We start from the raw sequence: 26642 nt of genomic DNA on the forward strand, positions 1-26642 counted from the left end.
CTATTTTAGCTGAGACTTTGCAAAAAAAAATTAGTGTGAGGCACACACCTGCCATGGAAAATTTCAGTCCAAGTGGTTAAGTATGTGAAGATCATGAGCAACTGAAAACAGAATCTTCTAATGGAAGGGGTTGGGCAAACTTAACTATAGGCACTGCTACCAACTCTGCCTGTACTGAATTGTGAAGTTCATTCTCTTTCTCGTCCCTAAACCACACTGGTATTTTTTCCTCCTTTTCTGTGCTTTGGGAAATTCTCCTTTCCCAGTTCACAGTCCAGATGTTTATGTAATCAGCACTGGGCTCTCTTAGGATCATATATTGCCTCCCAGCAATCAATACCGGACTACCAAGTACAGTAGAATCCCATTTATCTGATCTAATTGGGACTGGGGCCAGATTGGATAATCAAAAATTCAGACAGTCAGGAGAATGGGCAAAGAGCTTTCTATCCGTTATTTTAAGATGCGGCATTGCTTTTAAGCTAGCTGACGCCTCCCAGAAAAGCATTAAAACATAGCTCCCTTCTTATCTCCTTAACAGAATATACAAAGCATTTGATTCTTGAAAACAATGTTTTGTTCATTTATTAACAGGAAAACCAACGTGAGTTTTTAACAAATTGTATTGATCATTTTTACATGCTTTACTCTTTAACCCTGAACATTATAAGGACCATGTACAACGCCTGTTTAGTTACACAAGGCACCATCTCTATACAGTTGGTTTACACATGTACAAACAGTACAATTTTATAAAAATGAAAAACTGATAATCAGTTGTCAGATGTCATTATGCTTTTTAAACTGACTGAGCCATCGCTGACTATCAGAGAAACACGCGTTCCCTCCTAAAGTTTGATTAAAGCTCTTAGCCTTCTCAAATAGTAAAGGACCACTAATAGGAATGCCTTCCTCTCCCGCCTGTATAAACCACCAATAAAGGGCTTCAGCCGGACCACCGTCCTTCAATTGCTTCATGTTCTTCCGGGATGCAGAATTTGCTCGGTATTGTGTTTGATGTCCAATATTGTGCTTTTTCCAATGTTATAATCTTGGGCTATTTTTGAAAGTGACTGTCCTTTTTATTTTATTAATTACCTCTATTTTAGCATCCAATGACAGTACTACACTTTTTCACTTACTAGTCATGGTCATTTTACAAGGCTGAAAAGCTGCGATGGTTACAGTAGTGTTGCCAAGGAGGTGACATCAATTTCCCATATTCCTGTGTGTGTGCTGGTTGGTCAGTTAATATGGAGAGCCAGATAATGGAGGCTCGGATAAACAGGGTTCTGCTATACTGGTAACATGTACCCCATTACCAGATCCCACACTAATCACTAAAGACTAGACTTCCTTCTCAGGAAGACCAAAGTCAGTACTAACATAGTTCAGATGACCAGCTTTTGTACCCCAATCATTCATGGCTATGCAGCTGCACTCATTCACTAGGCTCTTTCTGAACAGTAAACTACAGGGAACATCCTAGACTGAAGAGAATTTGTTTGAGGACAAACAATGGGCATTGTACCCCTATAGCTGCATTATTCACATACATGGCTTTCCTCTCCCTCACTATCTCATTCTTCTTCTCTTGTCTCACTTCTTTACCCTCATTCCTCCTTGGAATTAACAGGATTAAATTTCCTTACCCAAGTCTCTTAGATTTTTGATGAATTAGCTGGAAATCTTCTACCAGGGCCAGAGCTTCATCATCAGTCTGTGGATGAGATTTCCAGACCTAAGTCTGGATTCCCTCAGGCAGAATGGTCAGGAAATGCTTGAAAAGCAACAGCACTGTGATCTGCTCCTTTGTGTGGATCTCTGGCTGCAGAAAGTTCACAGAGTTGACTGTAAACTTCTCAGGATCCTTCAGACTCCTGATAACAAAATTGTTATCCAGGCCAATGCTGTACTATAGTGGATGTCTTCTTTTATGTTAATATAGACAATTGCCCCAGCTGGTGCGGGGTGGGAGGGCGTGGAGCTGCCGGTGAGTTCTCAACCCCCAGCAATTTTTCCTGTGCTCCGGCGTTTTTTTTTGTTTTGCTCCGCCACCAGCTTTTTTTTTTTTTTTTTTTTGCTCTGGGCCCCCCGCATCCTGCTATTTCACCTCTGTCATCTGGTCACCCTATGTGGAGCATGCTTTCAGAAGTCTTAAAAAAGAATCCAAACCACCAAAAAAGAAAATCAACCTTCTGCTGGTGGTATCTGACTCAGATGATGAAAATGAAGACGCGTCGGTCCACACTGCTTTGGATTGTTATTGAGCAGAACCTGTCATCAGCATGGACGCATGTCCTCTGGAATGGTGGTTGAAGCATGAAGGTACATATGAATCTTTAGCGCATTAGACATGTAAATATCTTGGGACGCCGGCTAAAACAGTGCCATACAAAAGCCTGCTCTCACTTTCAGGTGACATTGTAAACTAGAAGCAGGCAGCATTATCTTCTGCAAATGTAAACAAACTTGTTTGTCTAAGCGGTTGGCTGAACAAGAAGTAGGACTGAGCGGACTTGTAGGCTCTAAAGTTTTACATTGTTTTATTTTTGAATGCAGGTTTTTTTGTACATAATTCTACATTTGTAAGTTCAACTTTCATGATAAAGAGATTGCACTACAGTACTTGTATTAGGTGAATTTAAAAATACTACACCACTACCTCCATATAACGCGACCTGATATAACACGAATTTGGATATAACACGGTAAAACAGCGCTCCGGAGGGGCAGGGCTGCACACTCCGGCGGATCAAAGCAAGTTCGATATAACACGGTTTCAGCTATAATGCGGTAAGATTTTTTGGCTCCTGAGGACAGCGTTATACAGTGGTAGAGGTGTATTTCTTTTGTTTTTTACAGTGCAAATATTTGTAATAAAAATAAATATAAAGTGAGCCCTGTACACTTTGTATTCTGTGTTGTAATTGATATCAATATATTTGAAAATGTAGAAAACTTCCAAAAGTATTTAAATAAATGGTATTCTATTATTGTTTAATACCACAATTAATCTTTTTTAATCACTTGACAGCCCTAGTATTAACCAAAATGTGTAAATTGATTTACTGATGTAACTGCAGTGAGATTGAATATAGGGTATTGTGCTATTAAGATAAGAAAGTAGCTAATAGCAAATAAGGTATATTATATAGAATGTTTTACATCCAGAATTCTTTATATTTGTGCTAAATTTTGCTGTGGAAACTTACTGGTAGCTAAACTGTTACAAATATCTGTTACAAATGGCTGAACTAATTTAGCTGAAACTTAAAAAAAAAAAAATCAACTTGAGACAGATACCTGGCACCAAAAATTTCAGTCCAAGTGGTTGAAGTACAATCCCTGTCCTAGCTACCTCTATATGTGCAAAGTTTGGAAGAATCCATTAAGCGAATAAGATGGATGCCCTGTTGAGTCTTGCGAAAGCAGTACACCAGGTTCTTTCATCTGGAAGAAAACCATCACTGATAAAGTTTGTAGATGACACACAAATGAAGAATATAGGTCTGATATAGAGCTATCTGGATCACTTGATAAGCTGGGCGCAAACCAACAATATGCATTTTAATATGGCTACATGTAAATATATATACATAGAATCATAAAAGTGTAGGACTGGAAGGGACCTCGAGAAGTCTCTATAGTCCAGTCCCCTGCACTCAAGGCAGGACTAGGTATTATCTATGCCATTATCTAAATCCTTGATGAAGATATTGAACAGAATCCACTTGATATGCCCTTCCAGTTTGACTGTGAACCACTGATAACTACTCTCTGGGAATGGTTTTCCAATCAGTTATGCACCCACCATATAGTAGTTCCATCTAGGCTGTATGTCGCTAGTTTGTTTATGAGACGGTCACGTGAGACAGTATCAAAATCCTTACTAAAGTCAAGATATACCACATCTGCCCTTTCATCCCAATCCACAAGGCTTGTTACCCTGTCAAAGAAAGCTATTAGGTTGGTTTGATATGATTTGTTCTTGGCAAATCCATCCTGATTGTTACTCTGGGGGAAGGATAGCTCAGTGATTTGAGCATTGGCCTGCTAAACCCAGGGTTCGGACTTCAATCCTTACAGATCTGGGGCAAAAATCTGTCTGGGGATTAGCCCTGCTTTGAGCAGGGGGTTGGACTAGATGACCTCCTGAGGTCCCTTCCAACCTTGATAGTCTATGATTCATCACTTTATTATCATGTAGGTGTGTTTGCAAATTGATTGCTTGATTATTTGCTCCATTATCTTTCCAGGAACTGAAGTTAAACTGACTGGTCTGTAATTCCCCAGGTAGTCCTTATTCCCCTTTTTATAGATTGGTATTATATGTGCCCTTTTCCAGTTCTCCAAAACCTCTCCTGTCTTCCATGAGTTTTCAAAGATCATCACTAATGGCTCAGATACCTCCTCTGTCAGCTCCTTGAGTATTCTAAGATGCATTTAATCAGGCAACAGCAACTTGAAGACAACTAACTTGTCTAAATAATTTTTAACTTGTTCTTCTCTATTTTAACCTCAGATCCTATCTCATTTTCACTGGTGTTCGCCCTCTTAGATGTCCAATCACTACCAAGTTTCACTTCTTGGTGAAAACTGAAACAAAAAAAAAATCAGTTAGCATGTCTGCCATTTCCACATTTTCTGTTATTGTTTTTCCCCGCTCATTGAGTAACGGGCCTACCCTGTCTTTGGTCTTCCTCTTGCTTCTAATGGGTTGGTAGAATGTTTTCTGGTTACCCTTTATGTCCCTAGCTAATCTAATCTCATTTTTGTGCCTTGGCCTTTCTAATTTTGTCCCTACGTGCTTGCATGGTTTGTTTATCTTTATCCTTTATAATGAGACCTAGTTTCCATTTTTTGTAGGGCTCTTTTTTGAGTTTCAGATCATTGAAGATCTCCTGGTTAAGCCAGGGTGGTCTCTTGCCATACTACCTAGCTTTCCTATGCAGTAGGATGGTTTACTCTTGTGCCCTTAATGATGTCTCCTTGAAAAACTGCCAGCTCTCTTGAACTGTTTTTCCCCTTAGACTTCCTTCCCATGGGATCATACCTACCAACTCCCCGAGTTTGCTAAATTTGCCTTCTTGAAATCCATTATGTTTACTATGCTGTTTTCCCTCCTACCATTCCTTAGAATCAAGAACTCTACCATTTCATGATCTCTTTTACCCAAGCTGCCTTCCACTTTCAAATTCTCAGTCAGTTCCTCCCTATTCGTCAAAAATCAAATCTAGAACAGCCTCTCCCCTAGTAGCTTTCTCAGCCTTCTGAAATAAAACATTGTTTCCAATACATTCCAAGAACTTGTTGGATAATCTGTGCCCTGCTGTGTTATTTTCCCACCAGATGTCTGGGTAGTTGAAGTCCCCAATCACCACCAAGTCCTGTGCTTTGGATGATTTTGTGAGTTGTTTAAAAAAAGATTCATCCATCTCTTCTTCCTGGTTAGGTGGTCTGTAGTAGCCCCCTACCATGACATCACCCTCATTTTTTTTTTACCCCTTTTATCCTTACCTAGAGACTTTCAACAAGTCTGTCTCCTGTTTCCATCTCATCTTGGCACAAAGGTTATAGGACATATTAACACGATGGGGGACTCTACACTGGGAAGCAGTGACTCTGAAAATGATTTCGGGTTGATGGTTGATACTCCGCTGAACATGAACTCCCAGTGCGATGCTGTGACCAAAAGGGCTAATGAAATCCTTGGATGCACAAACAAGGGAATTTCAAATAGGAGCAGAAAGCTTATTTTACCTCTGTATTTGGCAATGGTGCGACCTCTGCTGGAATAGTGTGTCCATGTCTGGTATCTACAATTCAAGAAGGATGTTGATAAATTGGAGATGGTTCAGAAAAGAGCCACAAGACTGGTTAGAGTATTAGAAAATTGTAGTGGGACTCAAAGAACTCAATCTAGTTAGCTTAACAAAGAAAAGGTTAAGAGGTGACTTGTTTACAGTCTTTAAGTACCTACAGGAGAAACAAATATTTAATAATGAGTTCTTCAATCTAGCAGACAAAGGTATAATACAATCCAATGCCTGGAAGTTGAATCTAGACAAATTCAGATTGGAAATAAGGTGTAAATTTTTAACAGTGAGAGTAATTAACCATTGGAACAATTTACAATTGGTGGATTATCCATTGCTGTCCATTTTTAAATCAAGATTGGATGTTTTCCCAAAAGATATGCTCTAGGAATTATTTTGGGGAAGTTCTGTGGCCTGTGTAATACAGGAGGTCACAATGATCCCTTTTGGCCTTAGAATTTATGAATCTGTGAAGAGTCTGGTTGGTACAAGGCGCCTCTGTGTCTTGCAAAACTTGTATGAAGAAAGTCTGTAAGGTCTGTGTGTGAAAGAACCTTCGGTGGCTGGGCGGCATAGTGGCTAGATCATTAGCCAGTGGGGATGTAGGGGGACCTGGGCCCTCCCTCTCCCCCAGGTCCCAGCCCAGGACCCTACCAGGGGAGATGGGTCTCCCGCCTGGCCGGTGTGGGTTCCCCCACTGGTACTTCCTACTAAAGTCTCTTTCTGTTCTTTTTGCGGATACAGACTAACACGGCTGCTACTCTGAAACCTTAGTTTGGGGTGTAGCCCCAAGTAGTCCATTTATCCCACAGTTGGAGCTTATCTGCAGACTCCCCTTGGCAGGGGAAGGCTTACTTGCCTCCAGTAGCTGCATTGGCTGGCAGGTCGCAGATCCCTACCTTCAGGTAGGCAAACAGAGAACTCTTGCCTCCTTGCCAGTCAGTCCCGCACTGAGCCAGACTCCCTTCTTTTCTCCCCTCTCCAGGCCTGGCATTGGCTGCAGGTATAGCGGGGTGGGGCTAGCTGAATCCATAGGGGTTTTTTTAACCCCTGCTGTGCCAAGAGGCAGTTTCTCTGCTCCTGCACACTGTGGTAATATAGTGTCAGCTAATATAATATACAATATTAATATTGTGGAAGCAGAGAAAGAACTGACAGGAAGGGGATGCAATGCATGACAGTTCTTTCTCTGCTTCCACAATATATATAATATCTGGTATATTTTTGTATATCTATGAATTGTATTCATGTTAAACTCTTCCCAGGATGCTTTTTACTTATGTTCAGCTCTTTAACCAAGGGAAAATATGAAATGTTGTAATTTCTGTGCCAGGAACAGAGACATGCCAAAATGACAAGATAAGATAAATGATTTTGTTGATGCTTGACCAACATGCAGACTGTACCAAGGTACAGGTGTTTGCTGACTTCTGGAATACCATGTTCAAAACAGGATAAAAAACTGGCACAAACTGGTGTGTAAATCTTGGGTAATGCTGGAATACCCTGTTTTGTTGTAAACAACTTGAATATAAATATGAGACAGGCTGACCACTGCAAGAGATTGTCTTCCAGATCTGGTAATGTACGAACGTCTCTGCATTGTGCTGATTTAGAGACTCAGCTACTTTAAGACCAGAACAGACTATCATGATTATCTAGTCTGACCTTCTGAAAATCACAGGCCACAAATCCTCACCCACCCACTCCTGCCATAGGACCATAGCCTCTGGCTGAGTTAGTGAAGTCCTCAAATCTAGTTAAAGACTTCAAGTTACAGAGAATCCACCATTTACACTAGTTCAGCCCAGCAAGTGACCCAGGCCCCTTGCTACAGAGGAAGGCAAAAAACCCTTTTGGATCTTTGCCAATCTGACCTGGGGGAAATTCCTTCCTCACCCCAAATATGGTGATTAGTTAGACCCTGAGCCAGCATCTGAGCAAATCATACTTTTAATTAATAAAATGACTGGTTGAGTCTAGGTTATCTGATGTCTAATCAATAAGAGAACTGAACCCTAATAACAAACTCTTTAGACAATCCAAGACATTATACAGGTGCAAGTGAAGGTCATGGGTAGTGAGAGGTATTCTTGCAGGCCTCATTGGGGAAGAGAAACAAACTGAAATGAGACACAGATTACATATTTAGGAACAGAGCAAACTCCCTCATCCACCCTACTCCATGGCCCTGGGCAGAATCAACCGATCAACCCTCATAGTCCCATAATGAGTGTCAATTCTTACTCTCAAAGCTACAGGATATGTAATTCCCATGCTGGCTCTCTTCCTCTCCTAGATTGTTCCCAGACAGAGCTAGTGTAAGAAACATCCTGAGAAGGGCCAGGGGTCACCTGAGTTGTAGTGTATTAAAGTGCTCTCAGTAGGAATGTGCTACTTACGGTGTAGTGAGCATGCTCAGTACATCTGCTGAAGCCACTGCCCTTCACTTGTCCTTATTAGCCGTAAGTTTCTGCGGACTGCTTTTGAGAGGGGTTAAAAAGTGGCAAAGGGGGCGAATCGGAGGAGGAGGCGACCAGGGTCTGAGCAGGGGGTGAAAATTTACTGGTCTGGGGGGTCAAGCAGCTGGAGGCAGCATTAGGAAAGGGGCTAAAGGGCAAAATCAGGAATGAGGGGGGAGGAGGTGGAGTTAAGCCCAGGAGTGAGGTGCTGGCAGAGGGTGTCAGAGGGCAAAACCCTGGCACAAGCAGGGGCAGAGGGGGTAGCAGTTACCCCAGTGGCACTGACACACCAGTGCTTTGCAAAATAGTTTGTTGGGGGGGGGCAGAGGCATTTTTATTTGAGCAAAGTGGCTTTTTTGTATGGTCACACGAACAGTGGGTTAAAAGCAGATGCAGCAGAAGGAAAGACGGAAAGTCTTTCTTTATAGAGGCAAACAAGCCCAGCTCTGAGATCGCTGCTCAGCCATCCCTCCTACACTGAAGACGGGGTCCCATTCAGTACCTGCACATGCTGTCTCTCCGCTAGCTGAATTGCAGCTGCAACCCTTCTGCTAGTGTCTGTCTGCGCAGTGACAGGGTTAAACCACAGAGCTCGAACGCCTTTGTAGAGAGGACCAGGAACTACTGCAAGGGGGGAAATTAATATAAAAGGAACTTCCTGTCCCCAACACTCCGTCCTTCTCACTTGTAACTTAGCCCACTGCAGCAGTTGTGCATTAGAGTTGCGTGGTTGAATCCGTTTCCAAAGAAGCATCGGCCCCAAACAAGGAGGACTAGGTTTCCCTGGTCCCACGTGCTGCCAGCCCAGCGAGGTGAGTCTGGGCTAAGAGGAGACAGCAGCGAGAGTCGTAGGAGGGCTGCAGAATTGAACAGCGGGGAGGCAAGAAATCTCTGCCTGCAGACCCAGGGGAACCGGCAGAGGCGAGAGAAGACGAGCCGGGGGGAGCCAACTCAGGGGCAGCTCGTAGTGAGGAGCTGAGGTGGGTCAGGGACTTTTCTAAACCGAACGGGGAGCCTGAAGTTGGTAGCCCAGGTCCGGGGGTCGAGGGGGAAAGAGAGATTTCTGCTTGGGTGCAATAGCCTGAGCCTTGAGCAGAGGAGCAGGGAAGTCCTGCCTGGATCTCTCGACTTGTCTATGGAATTGCAAGCACCTTACACAGGAGCCTTTTTTCAGCTGCTTCGCCTTCATGCTGATGTCTCCTGCAAGGAGGATGCAGAGATTTGGGAGTGGAGGTAGGGAGGGCACCTGCCCCTTTGCCTCCCTTGCCTGATGGTGAGATAATATACCTCTCAGAAAGATCTCTTTTTGAGAAGGAATTGTGTGTTCTGGGGTGGGTAATAGGGGTTTTTGTTTCAAAGCCTCTCATGCACTAAGGATGAAGTCTTGCCCTTTTATAGGGTGGCTACTGTCTCCTGTTCTCAGCAGGACTGATGCCAGGCTCCCCTTAGTACAGATGGCCACCACTTTACAGTGTTTGCAGTGGGACTAAAGGCAAGGCTACCCTCACTGAAGATGCCACACACTGTGCTGTCAGGAGGCAGAGAAGTTCATTGAGGAGCGGGTGAACATCTAGGGGACACACAGAGACAGTGTGCCAATCAGCTTAGAGTGCTGTGGGGAATCAAGGAGATGCTGGAGGACAGGAGAATGTGGGGGACAGTAGAAACTTGGGGGGTGGGGAGAGATACTCTTGAGGAAAGGGAATGTGGGGACAGGGTGGGAAAATCTGAGATAGCAGAAGACTGAGGGGAAAGAGAAGAATGTGGGGGACAGGTGGAGGCAGGAGATAGACAAGAGGGGCTGAGAGGTTGTGGATGGAGGAAGGAGAGGGATTGGGGTGGGGAAGAATGGCAGCTTGCTCCATCCAGGAGGTAAGGGGAAGATTAGTGGAGTTCCCCTCTAAGCAGCCAGGGAGGTGGCTCATACTCTTGTGTGTGCATTTACCGTAAGGTTGAATCTTCAAGCTGAACTGATCACACCAATGGTGGGGCAGCAGACATACACTGAAGGCTAAAGAATCAGATGACTCCTTTTTTTAAAATCTGTGTCCTGACTTTTGGGGGCTAACTTGTGATTTTTGAACCACTGGGGCTGGTCAGACCCGCCAACGGGGGGGCAAAGAGGGGCAATTGCTCAGGCAGGCCACAGAGCTCCTAGGCGGACGAGACCGCACTGGCCAATTGCGGCGGCCCGCGGGGCCCCCAAAGCGTGGGGCCTGGAGTGGTCATGCACACCTAGGAGTGACAGGCGATCCCAGAAGTGATGGATTTGTCACTTCTGCCCCGGGTCCCACCCCCACAGGGAAGGCACTGGGGCATGGAATTTCTGTCAGCAGACCTGGAGTTGGTAATAATGTAATGTGCATCTTTATGAGCAGGAGGCAGGCAACCCAGCTCCTTCTCCGGTTGTTCCTGGGCCAGGGAAAATAATGATCCAAACAGCGGACCAAATTCAGTGATGAATCCTGGTCACGTGCTCCCTGAGGAACATTGCGCATGTGCTAAGAAGTCTCATTACAGCATCTTGGTTGGAGCCAGGAGAGGGAGAGAGAGCAAGCAGTAACTGCTGGGAGCTTTAGGAATAGGAACTGTGACCCATTACAGGACTTAAGGTAGTTCTCTCTCTTATGCTTTCCTTTATGTGCTTTCCCCATAAAGTACAGCAGGTCCTCTCCTATCCCTTTTTTCTCTTCCATCTTCAGACCAGTCTTCTGTTTGCCTCTCGCCCCTGGCCCGTTTTCTCTGTCCCTTTCACTCCTTTCTCTGCTCTCTTTCTATACACACACACGCCCTCTGAATTGCTTTTCATTTAGATTAAAGAAAACAACCAATCAGAAAAGAGCAAATGTCTTTTTGGGGTAAGGACTGTCATTTATGGCATGTTTGTACCGCTCCTAACACAATGGGCCCAAGCCCGCTCCCAGCCGCGCCGCCAGTGAGTGCTGGGGGATGGTTCCCCCAAGCTCCAAGGGCTGGGAGCCAGGAGAGCGGAGCAGGCTGGGGCCGGGTCACTCCACTTCCCGCCACCCTATGAGTGCGGGGTCGGGCCTGCCCTGCGCTCACCAGGCGGCAGGAAGTGGAGTGACCCAGCTCCAACCTACTCCGCTCTGCCGGCTTGTGCTGGGGGGCGGTTCCCCCCTTTTCCCCTCAAGCCTGCTCCTGCCCCCCCCATGGAGGCCTGAGGCCCCCCACACACACCCTGTGGGGGGGCTGTGTAGGGCACCAAAATGGCTAGGGACAGCCCTGGACAGACCCCTTAGAAATTTAAAGAGAGTTGTGAGTTACATGGCTTTATACACTATGCGCCTCTTGTATCTGTTTTATGCAGATGCGACTCCATTGAGTGCAGTAGAGTTGCTCTTGATTTTCTCTGGCGTGAGTGAAATGAAGTTCTGGCTATTTAAATGAAGGCTGTGGGCCTTTGGCTTTTTATCATTTCATTGCTGTCTTGAGAGATCCAGAAGAGAGACTGATGGAGCTGAACCTCTTGCAGTCTGTGAAAGTAAGAAACAGAAATCCATCATTGGAGGCAGATTAGCTCTTTCTTCTCCATGGTTCCCTGGAGTTGGGTGGGTGAGAGAGCCTGGTCTGCTTCTGAATGTATCATTCCTTTTCTCAGTTTTGTTTCTTTCCTCCCTGAAGCCTGCAGGAAGCACCTCTTGCGAGTGAATTTCACTTGGACCAATAAAGCCATCTAGATTTGTTTAAATAGTTCATCTCCAGAGTGTGATGTGCAAGCCTACGAATCATCAAACCACCACAAAAGGTACGCGCAGCAGGAAATGGTTAGTGGAGCTGATCCTAACTATGGGACGCAAAGGATGAATGTTTTTCACCAAGCATACAAGTGAGATGCAGAACTGAGACAACTAGCGCATAGGCCCAAGCTGGAGTAACCTCACAAAGACAGACAACAGACATGCAGCAGTGAGTAACTGCATCTGTGTGCCTTCAGTTACAGACACTGCCAAACTGAGTGGTGCAATCTGAAGTAAAGATGGAGGAGCAAGCCGTATTCAGCCATCGACTAGCAGCGGAAACAGCGCAAGCAGAAAACACACCCACTCTATCCCTGTCTGGGACAGTTGACTCCAGTAATGAGAGGGAAGCCACCCTGCAACAGTACAGCATCAGCATGGAGAAGCACTGCAGACACTTTAGACAATTCTGCTATCAGGAAGCAGAAGGACCCCAAGAGGTTTACAGCCGACTCTGTGAACTTTCCCATCTGTGGCTGCAGCCGGACCTCCATAGAAAGGAGCAGATCATTGAGCTGCTGGTTCTTAAGAAATTCCTGACCATCTTGCCTGAGGGAATCCAGACATGGGTTCAGAGACTTCATCCAGAAACATGTGATGAGGTTGTTGCCCTTGTAGAGGCTTTCCAGCTAATTCATCAGGAGATTGGGAAATGTGGGCAAAAGGTAAGGACCACTGAATGTTAATTCAGATGAGGGAAGAGGTGAGGTGATGGAGAGAGTGAAGGCGAGATTGTTAGTGAATGTGTAAAATAAAGTATTTTTGTACTCTAAACAATTCTGTTACCACCTGAGGTGAACCCACTAATTTTATTTTGTATTGGTTGAATACTCATGTCTAAAAAGAGTCCTGACTATGAGAGAATATTGCCAGCTTATTTACTTTCTTGAGCCTTCAGTTCTTGAGTCCCTGGCAGAGTGCTATCAGATGATAGCCCTGGGGAGGGGAAGCCTAATCTTCTCTCAGGGAATGTGATAGTGCATTGAAGAGGAATATGCTGGTGGTACTTTGAAAATGGCCTTGATTCTGGATGTAGCTCTGAGATGGTCCAAGCTTGAGCCCATGAAGAGCTGACCGAGAGTAATACTTCCAAAGCAAAGAGAAGGAAGAAAAGCTATCAAGGGAGAAGGTAGAGAGAGAAATAGACTGTCCCCCACATTTCATTTTATTTCAAGTGACTCTTAATGCGGTGACTTCTTTACATTTGAATTTTTCTAAATCTCCATCTCTCTCCTTATTCTTCAACCTGACCCTCCCCAGCTTCTGTCTCCTTCATTCTTTTTTCCCCAACACATTTTTCCCTAACCTGTCCTGCCCCCATTTTATCCCCCATGCACACACTCCCTCTCCTCTCTTCTTCCACTTCATCACAGAACAAACCCTAATTGGATTTACCTTGTGCCTGTACAGCCTGTAACTGAGCAGCAGGATTGTCACTGAATATCCATCTATTGAACAGGGAATACCTGTTTCAGATTCCAGTGACATTCGAAGACGTGGCTGTGTATTTCACCAAGAAGGACTGGGGTCGTCTGGACAAAAGGCAGAGGGAGCTCTACAGGGATGTCATGCAGAAGAATTTGAAGACTACTCTCTGGGTAAAGATTAATTTTACCTCATTACTTAAAAGCTGTGTGGTCTCCCAAGAACTTGTTAAGCTGTGGTTCAGGGTTCTTCTCTTGGATTTCTAGAGGCTCAGTCCTTGTAGTCCCCAGAAACTTTGTGAGAGATACAGTCACTGCCATGCAACCACTATTTTTCTGAATTGCCCTTTTAATGGAGGAGGCGATCTGTAGTCACACCTCAGCCTCATTCTTGTGGTTTAGTTGTGGAGTACAATCATAGAATTGCCCTGTCCACCCTCCCTGGGACTAACGCCAGCTCTGAAGGTGCTTGACTTTGAGAAATGGGTAAGTGTATTAACATTTGCACTGCTCATGACTTACCTAGTCCCCCATATGTGGATATCCTTGAGTCTCCAAAAGGGAAACAACATAACTCCAGCTACACATTTTACTTCCCCAGTGGGTTTCTGTGGACATAATCTCATCTGTTGGCATTCTGTAATCCCTGCCTCCATGGAAGAACAGGTTGGGTTCATATCTATGATAATTTATTTGTAATAAATGCTCAACAAATACATAACAAATCATGGTATTGCCTGGACTGTTTTCCCTGGGCAGGATTTGAGACTCCAAAACCTGATGTGAACTCTCGGATGGAACAAGAGGAAGAGCCTTGCATCCCAGATTGGCAGGATGCCAGAGAAAGGGTAATACCAAGAGAAGCCGGCACAGGTGAGAAATAAATGAAGTTATCTCAGACACTATCAATGAGTGAATTAAAAAGTTGTGGTTTGAACAAAGCCATCGTGAGTTCTATTTGCTGTCATAGCAACTACTACTTTCATCATGAATGAGATATCATTGTAGGATGGAAGAATGAAAGGTAAATGGCTGTGTTATGGGGCCTGTGCTCTAGAGACAACCTACAACAAAGGAGGGTCTTATGGGGGCTAGAGCATGGGAGAGCACATCTCAGGCTGGGGAACAATACAAAAGAAGCATGGTTTGGTTTTTTGGTGTTTATTTTTCTGATCAGCAGGAGCTGGCTGCTGCTGCTGACTGTGTTTTTTGTGCAGTGCTGCTATGAGAATTCGGCCTATTCTCGTGGCAGATGTTAATCATGGCTTCTAAGCAAACCTTACTGATTTCTGGCAATGACCATCCCCTTTTCCCAGGTTATAAACTGAAAGCTGCCTTGCCTTAAGGTGACTGCCACTTTCCTACAGCCTTTGGATATGGAAGTGAGGCTAGCCTTAGTAAAGATGGACATTCTCTCATGATCTACAGTGGGACTGAAGCCAGGCTGCCCTCAGTGACGATGGTTCCCCCTTTCCACTCCCCTGGCATTCTAGGGTTTGAAAACTGTACAGGACCAAGGAGGGTGACTTGGGGGTGACATGCAGGAAAACATGGAAAATGAAGCTTTGAGGGGTGGGAGACTGAGGTGAAAGGAAGGAAATATATGGGAACACGTGGGAGAACGTGGAGAGAGAATGTGACGAGCACAGTGGACTGGGTAGGGCAGGGAAAGGAGACTGGATAGTGATATAGAGAGGGATAGAATGGCAGCTTCTCCAGGGGTTAGGTTAGGATAAGCAGAGTTCCCCTCCATAGTCAGAGGTATAAATTATTGTTTAATGTTTGTTTGGCAAATGAAAAACAATGCAGTTCTTCCTCCTCCCCCCCCCCTTTTGTTTTTATTAGAATAGGTGCTAGACAAGACCCTCTGTAGGTTGACACAAGCTGGAAATATTTTTTATGGCAATGTCCTTGGATTCTAGGACATCTGGAAATTCTGTAGTCATTTCAGGGGGAATTATAAAAGTGGAGGTGTTTATTGAAGTAGGTACAGAAATTCAGTCAATACTGTACTTTTATTTAAAAAAAATTGATTGTCCCCACACTTTTAGCTTTGCATGCACTGCAGCATTTTCCTAACTATCATGTAAACTGCTGGAAGAGGGGCAGCAGCGGCTCCAAGCACGTGCCTGGGGCGGCAAGCCGCGGGGGGTGCCCTGCCAGTCCCTGCAAGGGTGGCCGTCAGGTTGCCTTCAGCAGCATGCCGGCAGGAGGTCCACCGGTCCCATGGATTTGGTGGCAATTTGGCGGCGGGTACGCCGAAGCCACAGGACCGGTGGATCTCCCGCAGGCATGCCGCCGAAGGCAGCCTGCCTGCCGTGCTTGGGGCAGCAAAAAAGCTAGAGCTGCCCCTGAAGAGGGGAAGCTGGAGATTTTTGGCAACTAAATAGGAGACTTTTGACAATGCGGGAGAGGGAGTGGGGGGTGGTTCAGAATTAAGGGATATGCACAGGAGCTGAGTACTTCTGCTAAAATCAGAAGCAGGGAGATAGTTAAAAATACAGTCCCCACCTCTGAACTATCATTCCAAGCTGCCTGCAGCTTTGAGGAGGCAATGCTGCATCAGTCTGCACTCAAGTTTAGTTTTTTCACAACTCTGAGGGCTAGAAGGAGAGGGCCTGATTATCAGTTCCAATACAGCCTCTTTACCTGGCTGGTAGGTAGGGGCCAAAAAGCTGGTGCGTTTGGCCACTGGGAATATGTCCTTGCAGAGGAGGCTTCATATAACTTCTGTTGGTTCCCTGCTTCCCTCATCTAACAATCTCTCCGCTAGAACTGAACATCAGAACCATATTTTCTTTTTAAACAATGAAAGAAAGATATTTGAACCCAACTCTGCCTCAACGGGAGGGCAAGGAGTGAATTCAGCAGCCATGAAATAGGATGTCCTTGCTAGTGAAAACAGATTCTCCTTTTCTTGCAGCATGATCCTTAAGTGGCATGCTCAAACCCCAATAAAGCAATTGATTCACAAGTGCACTAGAGTTCTTTATCTCCCTTGTTGGCCACAAGAGAGACAGAAAAAGCACTGCAGACAGATTTAGAATTATCTACTCTAAGAAAATGCAATATTTTAATTCCCTACTTTTGAAGAAATTTAAAAACACTGAAGTGAGAATCATTATTAAAAAAAGTCTTTTTAAAAGCAAGAGACAGTGTCAGAATCACTATGCAAACTGCAACCAGAGGCACATGAATAGAGCCATAAAATTCAGCTTTACACACTTACAATGGGACATGCTCAACTCATGAAAGATGGACTGTTAGTAAAAGCTTATGTCAATGGAATGTTGTCTAAGGCCTTGTTTACACACAAGGTTTAGTTAAGCTGATGCAAACCTGTATTCTGCACTCTCATGTAGAAGTGGCTTAAATTTATTTAACTGAAGTCAGTAAGGAATGGACTTACTCTAAAGAAATTGATTTAAGAGAGTCCACAGAAACCTATGTGCAGTCACAACCAACTTGTGTTTATAATTCAAAGATAATACATTTATGTTGCTAAGCACAACTGTAGGAGCGAGGTGCTCCTAAACATGAGTAAGGGAGTCAAATCTAGCCCTATAAAATAAACAGTGATAGGTGAAGAAGTCCCATTTCAACACACCTAATAAATAAATAAAAAGATGAAGGGCTAGATCACACTTGGCATGTTCACAGGCCCATAAAGGTAAAGGGCTTCTTTATCCCCATAGTCATTCATATGGGGGTTTGTCACAAAGGGAACCCTTATACTCAGGAATGCTTCAATCTAGTGTCAATGCTGGTACTAACCTTTGCAACAGGGTGGTGAGGGGTATGACCAGACTCTCTTCTGTAGCCTCTCAGGACTTGAGGCAACTCCTGCTGACTTCAAAGGGCACTGGAAAAGCCTTAAAGGTGGGACTGAGGCTGCTCTCCCTGCAAATCTGTGCCTCTTTGCCTTGTGAGACCAACTCAAGGGCTGGGATTAAATGCCACCATCTAGACCCTAATTAACTAGATCAAAGAGATTTAAATACCTACTTAAACACTAACAAGCACCACATTTTCCATAGAGGAAAATGTGGGATATTTAAAGAATAGATTAACTGTAACCATAGTAACATTTTAAAACACAAACCAGAGTGCTATATTAAAACCAATGCAAGTTTATAAGCCTTTTCTCATGGAGAAGTCTTGGGGAGTAAGAAACAGCACCAAAATTTATAGGTTTATCAGAGAGGCCAGCCAGTAGAGATGCTTAGTTAAGTGGTAATCAGTTCAGGTCACTTTATTTAAAGCCACCTAAATTAAGGAAGCCTTAGTTAAGTGTGTCAAGGACACCTCCACTCCGAGCCCCTTGCTTAGAGACGTTTAAGAACAGTTAGTTAAATTCACCTCATTTAAGAGCACAAGCAAGCTGAAATTAAGAGTGCATCAACAAGGGCCATTTAAATACACCTCATATAGTTGGGGACACATTAGCTAAGAGCACCTCAGATAAGGATGCTCTACTTAGGTGCATCTCCATGAAGAACATCTCTGTTAATAGAGGCTGCCTGGGACAAATCCATCCTTGGTATTAAACCAGTTACTACAGTAAGCAAATGTGTGATTGATTTGATCCCCTATGTTCACTGACTGCATCTCAGTAAAGGATGCCTCAGAGATTAAGAGCAGGGTCAGTGCTATAGCACTTGAAAGGCCTCTCAACTGTAACTCTACAATATAAAAGCCATATTTGCCTCAGACAGGGTAAATCAGAATGACAGGTACATATATAAACATTTTGTTTGCCATGTTTACAGTACAAGGAGGATGGATCAGGCAGTTGTCGGAGTAGCAGGAAGTTGAGAGATTGGAGGTTGTGCGGTAGCGAGAATTTCAGAAGTAGATGACTGGGATGAAACCTGAGAGGAAAAAGGCCGGGCATTTTCTGGGAGAAGGTTACTGGGGTTAAGAAGAAGGGGAAAAGGCAAAGAGGCCATAGCAGCTGCCTGCTGTCCTAACAGAAGTCCCAAGCTGTACACATTTGAATTAATGAGATCATTGCCTGGGAGGAGGACATTCAGCTGTTTCTGAATTTCTTGAAGGACCTGTAGCTGACTTTGCTGATTCAGAAGAAGCATATCCATGTTGTCCCTCATTCTCCTCACTGTGTGAAGATAAGAGTATTAATTTCTACAATTTAAAGTGCTATGCATGGTACTTTAGAAACCTTTTTTATACATACACTCTTCAAGTATAAGTCTTGACTGGTCCATAGCTACTTGCTCTGCGCCACCATTTTGTTGTTCCTCATGACATACTATAGAAGAGGAATGAAAATAATATGTTAACATTTTAAGTGTAAAAAGAATGTAGAATAGTAAATCACACATTTACATTTAGCATGAATTATGTGATAAGCATCATAAGGCAGAACTGTAAATATAGGATCATCTATATTCACAAGGACGAGCTCTTGCCACTAGTTCTCCAGTGCCTGGCTCCAGACCAGAGGGAAGCATATTTCACTCATTTTACAAAAGTGAAGGTGATTACCCATAGTGCAAGCCAGCTGAATGTCAGGCCCTTTTTAAAAAACACACACAAGTCCCCAGTATCATTTGATAACCTATGTTAAGCTCACAGAGCTAACCATCTATAATGACATTCCTACTAAGGGCTTGGCTACACTTGCAAGTTAGAGTGCATTAAAGCAGCCCCAGATGCCTTAGCTCACTACCCATCCACACTGGCAAGGCATGTAGAGCGCTCTGACTCCAAGGCTAGAGCGCTCCTGGTACTCCACCTCGGTGAGAAGATTAACACTTGCTGCGCCTTGGCTGAAATGCCCAGGCGTCAGTGTGAACGAGGTATTGCATTACTGCACTCTGATCAGCCTCTGTAAATGTCCCATAATCCCCTTAAGTCAAGTGGCCACTCTTGTCATTGTTTTGGAATCACTGCAGACATGCCGATATGCCCTTTGAAAGCGCCGTTTCTGACAGCCGGCATGCTTATCTGCTCTGAGACAAAGCAACCATTACTGTGGAATGCTGTGTATGGGGGCGGGGGGTGGCGGGGAGAGAGGGATCTGTTGCTGTCTGAACTTACAAGATGGCATGCAGACATGCTCTCAGTCCCCCAAAAACCCACTCTCTCTCCCCCCACATATGCACAACACACTCCCTCTCACACTCCACCCTACCCCCTCATTTGAAAAGCACATTGCAGCCACTTACATGCTGGGATAGCTACCACAATACACTGCTCTCTGTGGCCGTTGCAAGAGCTGCTAATGTGGCCACGCCAGTGCGCTTGCAGCTGTCAGTGTGGACAGATTGCAGCGCTTTCCCTACTGCGCTCTATGAGGGCTGGTTTAACTCAAAGCTGATGCACTTCAAATCTGACAGGCAAAAATCTAACTCAGTACCAGCCTGAATCTATGAATTCTGAGAGCAATATGACTTCTTTTGGTGTCCTATAACATGGGCCCCCTTGTTGCAACTGAGTGTCTTTTATACAACTATGGAGTAAGTATTACTACTCTATAATAAATGGGATCAATTTCTTTTTAAGTAGGCTCAGTATTAAGCTGATGTTATGTTCCTTTGTTATTTAATGAGGGGGAAACTATTTCTTCTTAATGACAAGATGTAAAGGGGAAGTGAGGTGGTGCCTTTTTGGAGAGGAGGGCTTATTTTGTATAAAAAGCTTTAAGTTTTTTATAATTACAAATGTCAGGAATATGAAGTTTTTAATCTTCACTGTTTATGTTGGGAGAGCTGGGTAGGTAACTCCATTATCTATGGATTAAGAGTTTCACACGCTTAGTTTAAGGAAAGTTAAATGCTTAGACAGAGCTTCTCTCTCTCTCTCTCTCAAGTGTTTTTTTGTTAGATGTGACAACTGGAATAAAAGTCACTTCTCTAAATTAGGCTGTGATTAACTGCTCTGCTGAATCAGGGCCTCAATCAGGTTTCACTTCACTGAGGTCATAAAACTACTTGTTCCCCAGTCATTCATAGAGTCTTCCATGGTAGACAACCCTTGAATTTCTAATTTGAAAGAATTTGTAATTTAAAAGAAAAAAAGTCAACTTAAGTATTCCAGTCATTTATATTATATATGATACACACACAAGAAAGGAACGAACAAATCCAGTTTCCTACCCCATATTTTCTAGGCCAATTTTAAAAGACTATACAAGATTATGAAATTTGTCCATGAGACTCTTAAGTAACCCCTTAACTTTAATATATTACACAAGTACTCCCAGAAGAACTGAGTACTGTTCTGTACCATGTATATTAGAAGATACCTCTGTTAAATAGAGAGTCAGTTTCTTTAGTAATCACGTAGACTGGTTTAAGTCTATCTGCTTTATTGCCTAGTGAGCAATGGATCCTTTTTCAAGGAGAGAGAGGAAAATGGCTCTTTCGTTCTTCCAGCATCTCAGAAGAGATTTTTTTCTTAATAAAGAGTCAATATGTAAGGACTCTTGTTATGCTGGTTTATAGGATTAAAGAGGATGGCAAAAAGAGGGACTTACCTTTAATAATTCATTAGGTGCATGCGAGTTATCAGTGTTTCATAGCTAGCTATCTTAGGGCTTTATACTGCCATGCATCATCATAGTATCTGAGCATCTTTCATGTGAAATCAATAGTGAAGTCTCTAATGCAATTCCTGGAGCATCATACAAAAGTGTCAGTATTGACATTATGGATGCATTTACTTAAGTGGGTCTCTGTTGGACATTGCATAGATATACACAAAACCTAAAGTGTAGTAGGCCAGGCCAAGTGTTTAGAATCCAATGGAGGCCACAGGACTGTGTACTAGACTTCCTGTGCATTGGAATAAAGCCAGTACAGATGGTGTCCTCCATTTATTTAATCTAAGCAATCAAGTTACCTGTTGCACATTCACTGGATGTCTCTCTCACATGGACTTTCTGATGTTTCAGGAAGTTTGAGCTCAGGCGGAAGCTCTTCCTGCATTCAGGACATTTGTAAGGTTTCTCTTCTGTGTGGCTTTTCTGATGCTGGACAAGGGCTGAGCTGCAAGTGAAGCTTTTGCTACATGCAGCACAAGCATAGGATTTCTTTTTCATGTGGGTTTTACGGTGTGCAATTAGATTTGAGCTCCGGCCAAAGCTTTTCTCACATTCTTTACATTTATAGGGTCTCTCTCCTGTATGGATTCTCTCATGTACCACAAGGTTTGCCTTTCTGCTGAAGCTTTTCCCACACTTAGGGCATTCAAAGGGCTTTTCTCCTGTGTGGATTTTCAGATGGTTCAAGAAGGTCGAACTCCCCTTGAAGCTTTTTCCACATTCTGTACATATGTAGGGACTCTCTTCCCTGGGGGGGTTCTGTTGATTAAGGGTGGCTTTTAGTTTCTTAGATCCTCTTGCTTGATGAGCGGATTTAATGCATCTCTTTCTCTGCTGCCTTTCTGGCCTGGCTTTCCCCCAGCCAGGACTGTGGGCTTCAGCTGGTTGCGATAACCCATCCTGCTCAAGATCTTCCTGATTAGGTTTCTCCTCCTCATTTTCACTCATAGTGCTATCGCTTGCTGGAATAAAAATGGGAGTTCTGACATGGTTTATTCCCTGCCCTGGGGAGAAAGAAAGCCTTGGACTGGTACTTGCAAAGGCATCTCTCTCTAATTAGTGACTGTTCGTGAGGCCTTAAATCCGAAAAAAAATCCCACCAAATCCTTTCCCAAAGGGAAGGAGGAAGTGAAAAGAGGGGATGAGAGGACAGAAGGAAATAGGTGATGGAGGAGTGGGAGAAAGAGGAGTGAGGGAAGACAAAGATGAACAGATGAGACTCTCTCCCCTCTTGAGAATTTCCACCCCTCAGAACAGGGCAGATTAAGCCAAACACTTTGCCCATATAAATCCTGTTGCAAAGCAGGAAGAGAAAGGAATGGGCTCAAACGAGTGACCCCTCCCAGCTATCTCATCTTAGCCACTTATTCCTCTTCTCTCAGCCCACATGCCCTCCACCTCTGCCCATTTAATAGAGAATGAGAGCACCTCCCTGCAGTCTGCCTGCTTTAAAATTGAGGTTTCCTCTCCCTCACACCAGGAACCTGGGCTTCCTTCTGATTTACAAAAATGTATGTTTAAGAGAAAGTCTCGCCCAGGAAAGCTAACAGGCAAACTGATTCAGTTACTGCCATTCAATGCATTAGTGAAGAGCCTGCTAGCTTATTCCCGAGGTTAGAGTTACACATGTAGGGAGCTAAAAACACCACAATGTCCCTTTGGCATTTTCCCCTCCATTGGGAGGAAGGAGCAATTTCACTCATAGGAGTAAGGAGGCTTCCCCCAAAAACAGCTGCAGTGACTTGCAGATATTGTGTGTCTCTGCAGTGACCAACAGCCTTCACAACCCTGACAGTGCAGCAGGACCCAGGTAACCTTCACAGCCCTGCAAAATGCTTTTAAGGGGTAAGAGATACTTCAGATGTGAGAGTCCGAATTCACCTGCTCAGATCCCCTAACTTCTGGTGTCCTCCCACTTGGGGAGGCAGAGAGGAAGATAAAGCCAAAAGAGAAAGAAGTTCTGGCTTTTGTTTTCACTCATTTCAGGTGGATTTTGTTTTCCTGTTTTTAAAAAGTAGAAGAACCCCAGAGCAAAAAGGAGCACTCAGCATCACAGAGAGCACATGACTCCAGCTCAGTGCCCAACACAGGCTCTGGCATGGCAGACTGCAAACAGATGAGAGAAGACCGACTTTAGAGCTCACAACACCTTTGCTGATATCCCAGCTTTCTAAGTTCACTTATTGTGGGTGACTTAACTGCTATAAATTACTCCTCCTCACCTGTGCAGGAGTCTCCTTGGATCTCACTTTTTCTGGAGCCCTGGAGCCCAGAAGCCATAGGCTCTTCCTCCAGCTCCATCTAGAAGAAGAGAGGGGATCTGGAGTTTGAAACCTTATTTAGTGGGAAAGAAAACAGATGCAATGCACCCCAGCAGTGATAACAGGTTATGTTAAGACAATGAGGGAGAACAATCCCACACTGGTGAGCAATTAGCCAGGGAGCCCAGAGTTTGGTGGAAAGAGCCTCAGTTTGGCAATCTTACAGGTAAGAGCAGGAGAAGAGAGTTTATCCTAAGGCAGGGGTTCTCAAACTTCATTGTACTGCAACCACCTTCTGACAACAAAACTTACTACACAATCCCCAGGAGGAGGAGGGACTGAAGCCTGATCCCACCTGAGCCACGCCCTCCTCCAGGGGGGCACAAAAGCCCAAGCCCCATCACCCCGGGAAGGGTGGACCAAAGCTGAAGCCTAATGGCTTCAGTCCCAGGCAGGGGGCCTGTAACCTGACCCTGATTCCCAGGGTTGAAGCCCTTGGGGTTCAGTTTCAGCCCCAGATGGTAGGGCTCAGGGTTCAGCTTTGGCCCCAGCAAGGCTAAGCCAGCCTTGATGACCCCACAAAAATGGGGCTGTGACCCACTTTGGGGTCCTAACCCACAGTTTGAGAACCACTATCCTAGAGAAAAGGTCAGGGTTAGTTAGCACTCCATGGCTCAATCTCAACCACTTTCCTAGTGCCAACAAGCTCTTAGTGTTGGCAACAGGGAAACCCACCCAACACTATATTAACCTACTCTCTGGCCTTAGTGCCCCCTCCCACTCCTTTAAATTCTCCCCATGGCACTGCTAGTTCCTCTCCCTTCCTTCAGTTTCCTCCAGAACATAATTACCCCTCCCCACACACCCCAGTTCCTAAGTTTCCCCATCCAAGCAGAGTACCCTACATTCAGGCCAGGCTCACTTGATGAGGCCCAGAGGGGCTGGTGCTTAGGCTGTAGCTCATGCTCCAACTTTCCCTCCTTCTTCTTCCCCTGGGCTCCTCTGTATGCCCTCCTGTGAGCCTTTCATTGGAGAAGGTGCTGAGAGCAGTGATTGGCTGACAGAGTCAGGGTGGGAATGGCTCCTCCCACTGCCGCAGGCCAAAAGAGTGACTGCAGCAAAGGCTGAGGGCCCTGGGGAGATGGCAGAAGTGTTTGCTAGGGCAGAGTGTGTGGACCCTTCCTACAGGCATACATGTAAAGAGCTGGTGGCCTTCATGTGGGAGCAGCAGAAAGTAGTGCTACTGCCCCCTTCTGGAGAAGGAGAGGAGTGGGGAAGCTTTACCAAGATATCTGCAGGGGAGAGAGGGTGATCCACCTTAGACCCTTGAAGAGACTTCAGTTTCTCTGCTAATCTTTTCATTCTGTTATCTCATCCTCCTGCTTTCCCCAACACCCTTTGTCTGTTTTGTCCACCTTATGTGGCCTGTCTGACCCTCATTCTGTAAGCTGTCTGCCACAGGGCTCTTTTGTTTGGTATCTCTCTATACAGCATAAAGCCTAGTAGAGCCCTGATCCTTGTTTGGGGTTTATAGGCATTACCCTAATTCAGCTGTTCTACAACTGTGGGTTGAGACCCCAAAGTGGGTTGGGACCCCATTTTAATGGGCTCACCAGGGCTGGCTTAGACTTGCTGGAGCCAAAGCCTGAGCCCCACTGCCTGAAGCAGAAGCCTGAGGGCTTCAGCCCTGGGCAGCAGGGCTTAGGTTACAGGCCCCCTGCCTTGGGCTGAAGCCACTGAGATTTGACTTTGGGCCCCCTGCCCAGGGTGGTGGAGCTTGGGCAGGCTCAGGCTTTGGTTCCCACCTACTGGGGTCATGTAGTAATTTTTGTTGCCGGGGGGGGGGGGGGGTGTTGCAATGAAGTCTGAGAACCCCTGCCCTAATTCAAATAACAATCTCTTTTTATTATAAATATATCTGTGCTGGGGGGATACTGCTGCACACAATGCCAACTACACTGAGGCCTTGTGGTGGGAAAGGGAGACATAGGGAGATCTCAGTTGCTCTGTAGTCAGAGATAGTTAAGGATGTGATAGTGCTGTGAGAAATGGAGGCAGGAGGCCACTTGAAACATGGGCTCAAAAACAAGGGAGGAATATAGCCTGAGATGAGAGTGGTTCCTTTCCATACAGTCTGTACTGGCTAGCAAGTTTCATAGAAGATCAGGGCTGGAAGGGACCTCAGGAGGTCATCTAGTCCACCCCCCTGCTCAAAGCAGGACCAATCCCCAACTGGTCCTCTCAAGGATTGAACTCACAACCCTGGGTTTAGCAGGCCAATGCTCAAACCACTGAGCTATCCCTACCCTAGTTTCCTGTGGTTCCTCAGTCACAAGTCTCCTGTCTGTTGCAAAAATATGTGCCACAGCTAGCAAAATAGAAAGAATGAGAGACTTTTCCCCTGGCGTCACCGAACCAGGGTGTTTCATCCACAGAACTATGGCTACTTAGAAAGTGGTCTGCCTTAGTCCTTGTGACACCAACCAGCAGCTACCGTATTAGCAGGTAGGGAAAATACATGAATAAGAGGGAACTAGCTCCACCTAAAGTTTCTGCTATACTGAATTGAGACGTTAATCCCTTACCATCATGCTTGGGCATCACATTTACCCCTTCCCAGTCTTGGCAACCCTAAGTGTTCAAAATAATTACTCGTGCCCCAAAAGTGATGAGGCTGGCTTAAAAATCATGAGATCTTAAAATAAATACATGTGGGTTCTTTTTATTTGCCATCTGGTTTCTGAGCCTTTACAGTGCATTTGGGTCACATTTACCAACTTTTCTTTGCAACCATGAGGGCTAGAAACTAGAGCTGGTATTCAAATGGAATTTCCGTTCCCCAAGAAATTCTGACATTTGTTTGTGTCACAAATTGGGATGAAAAGTCAAAATTTTTACCTTTGTTTAACCCCCTCTTCCCTCCAAAGTTTACTGTTAATATTAATATTCATCATGATAGTTTTGTTTATGTTGTACTTGGGGCTGCCCTCTTACTAGTGCATGATGCCGGCTTCTTTCCATGTATAGTACACACCTGTATGTGTAGTATTCCTGGCACCCACAACACAACAACTGTGCTTTGCTTCACAGCTCCTCCTGCTTCAAGGCTGGGGGGTGTCCTTGATTAACACACCTTTAAATTCCTAAAGACAATGCAGAAAAACTGTCCTGGAGTCAATGTCTCATTTTAAACAGACTTGTTTTATTTAGAAAACTTTTCTAAAAAAGCAACTGAGAAATATCCATACTAAAACCATCCCAGTACTCCTGCCTTTGGAGCCACCCAACCACGTCATGCATACACTCCATCCACCTGCACTGTGGCTTCTACACTGAAACCAGAGACGGGCTGCA

The 26642-nt window shown here is 44.7% G+C and overlaps 2 protein-coding genes and 1 long non-coding RNA gene across 9 annotated transcripts in view; 1 reads left to right on the forward strand and 2 right to left on the reverse strand.

The window, feature by feature from the left end:
- Positions 1-567: 567 nt before the first annotated feature.
- LOC135976145 (uncharacterized) lies at positions 568-8927 on the reverse strand. Its single transcript, XR_010593350.1, has 3 exons — positions 8784-8927; positions 5764-5819; positions 568-4599 (listed from the first exon to the last, which is right to left on the reverse strand). It is a non-coding gene; the product is annotated as an uncharacterized LOC135976145 (long non-coding RNA).
- Positions 8928-8946: 19 nt separating this feature from the next.
- LOC101952590 (zinc finger protein 568-like) overlaps positions 8947-26642 on the forward strand; it is a 40202-nt gene continuing 22506 nt past the window's right edge. For 2 of the 5 annotated variants that reach the window (XM_065570663.1, XM_065570668.1), the window contains exons 1-5: positions 8947-9093; positions 10660-10893; positions 11924-12704; positions 13499-13637; positions 14223-14336. In XM_065570663.1, coding sequence (XP_065426735.1) covers positions 12279-12704; positions 13499-13637; positions 14223-14336 — 679 coding nt within the window. In that variant the 5' untranslated portion in view covers positions 8947-9093; positions 10660-10893; positions 11924-12278. Of the gene's footprint in view, positions 9262-10659; positions 10894-11923; positions 12705-13498; positions 13638-14222; positions 14337-26642 lie in introns of all 5 variants that reach the window. The other 3 variants (XM_065570669.1, XM_065570666.1, XM_065570667.1) reach the window with 3 other exon arrangements.
- On the reverse strand, positions 14140-26426 carry LOC101949328 (zinc finger and SCAN domain-containing protein 2-like). 3 transcript variants are annotated; one of them, XM_065570672.1, is made up of 5 exons: positions 26323-26426; positions 23250-23328; positions 21327-21989; positions 18658-18732; positions 14140-18579 (listed from the first exon to the last, which is right to left on the reverse strand). In XM_065570672.1, exons 2-5 carry the CDS (start codon positions 23326-23328, stop codon positions 18248-18250), a joined length of 1149 nt encoding a protein of 382 aa, XP_065426744.1. In that variant the 5' UTR covers positions 26323-26426; the 3' UTR covers positions 14140-18247. The 3 variants fall into 3 exon arrangements, with proteins under 3 accessions (XP_065426744.1, XP_065426742.1, XP_065426743.1); XM_065570670.1 differs by lacking the exon at positions 26323-26426 and adding an exon at positions 24211-24346; XM_065570671.1 differs by lacking the exon at positions 26323-26426 and adding an exon at positions 24194-24321.

This window comes from Chrysemys picta, chromosome 1 (assembly GCF_011386835.1).
Source record: "Chrysemys picta bellii isolate R12L10 chromosome 1, ASM1138683v2, whole genome shotgun sequence".
Taxonomy (NCBI): Eukaryota; Metazoa; Chordata; order Testudines; family Emydidae; genus Chrysemys; species Chrysemys picta.